Consider the following 7,613-nt stretch of genomic DNA (forward strand, 5'->3'; position numbering starts at 1 on the left):
ACAACAATCCTCATCCCCCCATTCTTAAATTCTGCGTTAACTTTGAACCCACCTTCGAGTACAAACACCGGGGAACTCACACTTCCCCCGGTTACCAAGGTTAACCCTTTTTCCACTGAACCAAGTCTATCTGACCCACAAGGACGGCTGCCCCGTTCCCCTGAATCAGATACCTCAGACTTCTTCTGAGCTCCGTTACCAGGTTCAGCACCACGTGCATCCCCATCTCGGACACACTCAAACGGGACATTTGCCTCTTCCAGGCTTTCAACACCCGTACCTTTTTCAAATTCTAACTTCCCCCGATTCTCTCAGTTACTCTCTGGGCAGCTCCCACCCGGGGAAGGCGCAACCCTGCGAGCTGAAACAACCTCCTCGGCCCTTTCAGCAGACTCCTTCGAGGCAAGGGTACCCTTTCCATCTAGGACTGCCCTCACCTCATTATCGGGAACACCTTTAGAACTCTCAAGTTCTTCAAACAATTCTGCCAAACCAGACAGATCATCCATGTCCAACTCGGGACCTTTTAACAGCTTTATCTGTTTCTCATCTTTATTTCCTACCTTTAGGACCTTTCTCTTCGCTAAGGGCAGATCTATCTCCTCTCCCTTACCCCCTTTCACTTTACTGCTCTTCGTCTTACCACCTTCTAAACCCTCATGGCACAGGATCATCAAAGACGTCTCGGCCAAATCAAAACTGGCCAGATTTAAACTGCTCTCGTTCACAGCTGTCTCTCTCGACATGCTGTGAGTGACTGTGCCGGCGAGATAGTCCTTGTGCGCTAAGGGTGGGGCCACCACACTCGCCGGTCGCCAGCATGGCTGACCAAACCTTACCCCCTGCTAAGTCATTCCCCAACAGGATGTCCACGTCAGCTCTCGGGAATTCTGAGGGCACCCCTATTTCAACTGATCCATACACCAGCTCACAATCCAGAATGACCTTATATAAGGGCACCATTTCTATCCGTTTATTTATTCCTTCCACCTTTACCATGCCCGTTTCCCGACCAAATTCTAGTACCTTACGGCTAACCAGGGATAGTTCAGTGCCCGTATCCCTCCAGATTCGTACGGGAACTGGTGTGTCTCCCTCCGTCACAGACACGGTTCCGTGTGACAGACAACTCCCAGAGCCTTCTCGTACTCTGTCTACCCTCGGCTCTCTGGTTGATTTGCTGATTACCATGGCACACCTGATAGGGACTGCAGCTTTCCCTCTTCCTATCTCCTTTCTCGGAGCAAAGCATCGAGATGCAATGTGCCCCTCCTTTCCACAATTAAAACAGGTTAAACCCGGAACCCTCTGGCCGTCTTGCCTTTCCCCCTCAACCTTACCGCTAGCTTCCGGTGGGACCTCTGCCTCACTCGTCGGACTTTCTCGATCTGGGGACCTTTATTCGAGGGAGTCTTTGTCTTGTGGGATAGGACATATTCGTCCGCAAACCTAGCAAATTCTGACATGGACTTATCCGGCTTCTCATTCAAATACATCCGGATCTCCTCCGGAACACAACTTTTAAATTCCTCGATCAAAAGTAACTCCCTGAGACGCCCATAATCCTCGTCCACCCTTTCCACAGTGCACCAACGGTCCAAGAGCACCCCCTTTTCATGGGCTAGCTTGGTATACGTTTGATTCCACCCTTTCCTTAAATTTCTAAACTTTTGTCTATAGGCCTCAGGTACCAATTCGTAAGTCCGGAGAATGGCCTTCTTTACCTCATCATAATTCTCCGCTCCTCCATCCTCCAGGGACAACGCCGCATATGCTCGTTGGGCCTTCCCCTTTAACACACTTTGTAACTACGCCACCCACTGCTGTTTTGGCCACTTCTGATTTACTGACACCTTTTCAAAAAGCAAGAAATAACTATCGACATCTGTCTCCTCGAACGGTGGCACCAATCTCAACTCCCTAATAACATTAAACCGCTCCGCTTGGTCTAACCCTTGATCTCTTCGCTCGTTTCTCATCTTCTCAATTTCCCGGTCATGTTGCCTCTGTTTCTCTTTCTCGGCCCGTTCCTTCTCCTTCTCGGCCCGTTCCCTCTCTTTCTCTTCTGCTTCTAGCTTCTTTAGGTGAATTTCATGCTGTCTTTGCCTTTCCCTCTCTCTCTCAACCCTTTCTCTCTCTCTCTCAACCCTTTCTCTCTCTCTCTCTCTCAACCCTTTCTCTCTCTCTCTCTCTCAACCCTTTCTCTCTCTCTCTCTCTCAACCCTTTCTCTCTCTCTCTCTCTCTCAACCCTTTCTCTCTCTCTCTCAGCCACTTCCAGCTCTTTTAACTTAATTTCATGTTCCAACTTTAATTTCTCCACCTCTAACTGAACCGTCCCACTTGATGGTACTTTGTCAGGGATATCTGCCAATACCTCATCTTCAAACACATTCTTCTCAACATAATACTGAGTTATGGCCCTTCGTACCTCCCGCTTTTTCATGGACGACCTCACTTCTGTGAGGTTCAACCCCTTCACTAAATTTAACAAGTCTGATTTTGTGGCCGCCTCTAGCGCCCCCACCGTCGGGTTTTCCATAAATTCACCCACGTCCATCTTTGCTGGTTTCCCGTCTGGCTACCCGCGTAACCAGATTCAAGTTTTTGATTTACAAGCCCGATTCACTGGCCTCCCAATTTGGTGTCAGATCCCGAGACGAGAACCCCAACTGTTACAATAGGCAATAGACAATAGGTGCAGAAGTAGACCATTCGGCCCCTCGAGTCTGCACCGCCATTCTGAGATCATGGCTGATCATTCATTATCAATACCCAGTCCCTGCCTTGTCCCCATATCCCTTGATTCCCCTATCCATCAGATATCTATCTAGCTAAGAATCCCGTAACTGGAGAACTTACCAGCAAAGATAGAGAGGTCCGTTGAAGTCTGATGTCACTATTTTCAAACATTTTTATTTATAAAGGGACACAAAAGTAAGGTTAGTACATACATTCAGATAGTGCACATTGTCAACACTCAATCTAACGCGCGGGTATAGTAATAATCATCATTAAGAAGCGAGCTCTACGGTTGTCTAGGGGTTAATAGATTGTCCGTTGGAAATATAAAAGTCACTCAGAAGGCTGCAGGCCTCAGCCCTTTGAAAATCGCCGGGTTTCACGTGGGGCGACCGAGAGAGAGAGAGATTGAGGGAGAAGAGAAAGAACTTGCCGAGTCTTGATGAAGCTTCCGTGAAATCGGGGGAGCGTTGGTTTCCTCTCCCCGATGTTAGTTAAAAGCGGTTTTCTGTGATTCCAGCCACAAATTCCAATCCCGGAATCTAACGCACGTGGCTTCCTTCAGAATGGCTTCCCGCTGCTGCGGGAACACTCTCTCGTGTCTTCTTGGTGCGTCTGAGGGGGCTGTCCCCCTGAGAATCTCCTTTATACTTCCTTACGGGGTCGCAGGTGTCAATCAGGTTGGGATGATGCAATCTCTCTCTCAACCAGCCCACCTTGCCCGAGGGCTTTTCACGTGGTCTCCATGAGACAATAGTCGCTGTCGTCTTATTCTGCATCCTGGGTGGGACATGCAATTTTGCATGTTTCTCTCTCTCACTTCCTGGGTCTACTGACCCCCCCCCCCCAATGGGTGCTCTTGCGATTCTCACAAAGTAGGGGGCTGGGAACATAACAGAACTAACTGGTGTGTCAGTAGGTGAGAAGATCGAGTGAATCTTTTCCCACATTTGGAGCAGTTGAAGAGCCTCTCCCCAGTATGCAGTCGCTGATGCACTCTCAAGTCCGATGACCGTGTAAATTGTTTCCCACAGTCTGAGCAGGTGAATGGTTTCTCCCCAGTATGAACTCATTGATGGACTTTTAAGTCAGATGACCATGTGAATTCCTTCCCACAGTCTGAGCAGGTGTACGGCTTCTTCCCAGTGTGGATTCGCTGATAACTTTCAAGTCAGATGACTGTGTAAATCCCTTCCCACAAACTGAGCAGGTGAACGGCTTCTCCCCAGTGTGAATTCGGCAGTGCTTTACAAGTGTGGATGACTGAGTGAATCCCTTCCCACATTCAGAGCAGCTGAATGGTTTCTCCCCAGTGTGAACTCGCTGATGTACCTTCAGTTGAAACAACCGAGCAAATCCCTTCCCACATTCAGAGCAGATGAATGGTCTCTCCCCACTGTGAAGTCGCTGATGTTCCGTCAGTTGAGATGACCGAGTGAATCTCTTCCCACATTCAGAGCATGTGAAAGGCCTCTGTCCAGTGTGAACTAACAGGTGAGTCAGTAGGTGATTTGAATGAGTGAATCCCTTTCCACATTCAGAACATGTGAATGGCCTGTCCCAGGTGTGAACTAACTGGTGTATCAGTAGGTGAGATGACTGAGTGAATCCCTTCCCAGTCTGAGCAGGAAAATGGCCTCTCCCCAGTGTGAACTTGCTGGTGCCTCTGTAATGTGGACAAGTGAGTGAACCCCTTCCCACAGTCACTGCAGGTGAATGGCATCTTCTCAGTGTGAACTCGCTAATGTTCATTCAGTTGAGATGACTGACTGAACCCTTTCCCACATTCAGAGCTGGTGAATGACGTTTGCCCGGTGTAATCTTGCTGGTGTCACTGTGGTGTGTTTGAGTGTGTAAATGCCTTCCCACACTCACAGCTGGTCAATGTCTTCTCACTGGTGAATTTTCAGATATATCTTTAGCATCAATGACAGAATGAATTGCTTCCCACAGTCAGAACAGGTGGAGCATCTCACTATGGTGTGAACTTGCTGATGTATCTTCAGGCTGGATGACTGAGTAGTTCCCCTCCCACACACAGAGCAGGTGAAAGTCATAAATTTGAATCACTCATAGAATCAATGCAGTTGAAGAACTGATCTCCAGTGAACAAATGATGATGTGTTCTCAGCACCCTGGTTCCAGTGAATAACACTGAGTTACAACAGAAAACTTCATTTCGGACGCAAAACACATTTCCAGATTGCATGAGTGATGCACCATCAATAACTCACTCTGTGACGTAAGGCTGGAAGAAGGAACAAACAGTGAGTGACCACCATACTACATCCTGGAGACTGAGAGGCCGGGCTCAGGCCTTGATCGCCTTTATACAGGGGTCTGTGGGAGGAGCCACAGGAGCAGTCAGCAGGGGGCGTGTCCCGACAGGTATATGTAGTTCACCACAATGAGATACCTCTTCATCTCCAAGGATTGACAACAGATGTGTTGTTGTTGCAAAGAAAATACTTGGTCACTCCTTAAATATCCATTCAGTAACAGCAAAACTGATGTGCTGCTGTGTTTGAGGTTTCCCTGCACAAGTGTTCTGGCATTTTAAATCTGTAAAGATATTTGTAAAAGATATCAGTGGGTGAAGGACATTAATTCAGGTGAAATTTTAGTCTGTCCCACAATATTACAAAGTTCATCTCAAGTGTAGATTTCTATGTATGTTTGTATATCTATGAACTCCTCACCCTTGTAACTGGGCAAGGATCATGCATCCTAACTGACCAGCAAATTCTTTGTGTTCCTGTCTGTATGAGAATGGGCTATTTCTGCCCTCAATCAACCTGTGACTTGGCTCAATTTGTCTCTGTCCTTTGGTATTATTTCAAGTTCTGGTCATGTTCCACAACACTGCAAAGAGCCTTTGTTATTACAAGTCTGATCCTGGAGATTTTCTAATTCCTCGGATCCCCTCCCCCCAGCTGATTGACAATGATGAACGCATCAATGGCAATGCCAACGAATATGAAGGCGAAGGCAGCAGTTATTTGAATGTCACTTTTGTGATGTGAAAGTCACAGGTTACTTGTCATTGAGGACAAAGGTGTTTCATATCGTTATTTACTTAGAGAGAACTAAAGCTGATGGAAGGCTTATTTTCCACACAGCACTAAATGACATTTTTACTGACTGGAAGGTCGGCTCTTCATCCGAGATTAACTAGGAACTGTATTTTTGCTCTGAGTTCCTAATCCTCGGATTTACATAGCTGGAGCTCGGCAGTGTTTGCGAGATACATCTGCTCCCACCATTTCCGCTGCCTGTACGGGGACAAGGCTGGCAAAATCACCCATGGCTGTCTCTTTACCCGGAATGCCCAATGAACCAGAAACCTATCTACTCGCTATCCAAGGATCTAGCGATGCGCATGCGCCGCAAGGCTGGCTGTAGTTCCAGAGCTCATCAGCTGAAAGGTCCCTGGGGCCCGGGTACAGATTGTGGGGCTGAAAAAGAGGGAAAGGACCGGGGCTGCCCCATGGTGTAGGACCAGTGTGGCCAGAGCTCAAAGGAATGTACTTCAATCGCCATTCAAGCAGCGCTGATTAAAGTCTCGGCCGGAACCCCCCCGCTACCTGCGGCCGATCCTTGTGAGCTTCTCGTCTACTGAGTGCATGCGCGATATCCGGGAATCAGCTCAGACCTCTACGCTTGCGCATTTGATCCCAAGTGGGAAATTCGTAACCTCAGCAACATTTAAAAACTCACTTAGAAGTGTGCAGGCTTCACGAAAAATAAAATATATAACTACAATAAGTACCCATTTGCAATGGGTAGGAATATAGGAAATAATAAAGCAGAGACTATTGTATAACCATATAACAATTACAGCACAGAAACAGGCCATCTCAGCCCTTCCAGTCCGTGCCGAATGCTTACTCTCAACTAGTCCCGCTGACCTGCACTCAGCCCATAACCCTCCATTCCTTTCCTGTCCATATACCTATCCAATTTTACTTTAAATGACAATACTGAACCTGGCTCTACCACTTCTACTGGAACTCGTTCCACACAGTTACTACTCTCTGAGTGAAGAAATTCCCCCTCATGTTACCCTTAAACTTTTGCCCCCTAACTCTCAACTCGTGTCCTCTTGTTTGAATCTCCCCTACTCTCAATGGAAAAAGTCTTTCCACGTCAACTCTATCCCCCTCATAATTTTAAATGCCTCTATCAAGTCCCCCCTCAACCTTCTATGCTCCAAAGAATAAAGACCTAACTTGTTCAATCTTTCCCTGTAACTTAGGTGCTGAACCCAGGTAACATTCTAGTAAATCTTCTCTGTACTCTCTCTATTTGTTGACATCTTTCCTATAATTTGGTGAGCAGAACTGAACACGATACTCCAAATTCGGCCTTACCAATGCCTTGTACAATTTTAACATTACATCCCAACTCCTATACTCAATTCTCTGATTTATAAAGGCCAACATACCAAAAGCTTTCTTCACCACCCTATCCACATGAGATTCCACCTTAAGGGAACTATGCACCATTATTCCTAGATCACTCTGTTTTACTGCATTCTTCAATGCCATACCATTTATTATGTATGTCCTATTTGGATTATTCCTACCAAAATGTAGCACCTCACATTTATCAGTATTAAATTCCATCTGCCATCATTCAGCCCACTCTTCTAACTGGCCTAAATCTCTCTGCAAGCTTTGAAAATCTACTTCATTATCCACAATGCCACCTATCTTAGTATCATCTGCATACTTACTAATCCAATTTCCCACCCCATCATCTAGATCATTAATGTATATGACAAACAACATTGGACCCAGTATAGATCCCTGAGACACACCACTAATCACCGGCCTCGAACCTGACAGTTACCCACTACTACTCTCTGGCATCT

At 46.7% G+C, this 7,613-nt stretch overlaps 1 protein-coding gene across 1 annotated transcript; it reads right to left on the bottom strand.

Moving 5' to 3' along the window:
- Positions 1-2,930: 2,930 nt before the first annotated feature.
- Positions 2,931-6,377, bottom strand: LOC132402427 (gastrula zinc finger protein XlCGF49.1-like). Its single transcript, XM_059985282.1, has 2 exons — positions 6,325-6,377; positions 2,931-5,302 (listed from the first exon to the last, which is right to left on the bottom strand). The coding sequence occupies exon 2, from the start codon at positions 4,490-4,492 to the stop codon at positions 3,824-3,826; it is 669 nt and encodes a 222-aa protein (XP_059841265.1). The 5' UTR covers positions 4,493-5,302; positions 6,325-6,377; the 3' UTR covers positions 2,931-3,823.
- Positions 6,378-7,613: the final 1,236 nt, after the last annotated feature.

Source organism: Hypanus sabinus, chromosome 12 (assembly GCF_030144855.1).
Source record: "Hypanus sabinus isolate sHypSab1 chromosome 12, sHypSab1.hap1, whole genome shotgun sequence".
NCBI lineage: Eukaryota > Metazoa > Chordata > Chondrichthyes > Myliobatiformes > Dasyatidae > Hypanus > Hypanus sabinus.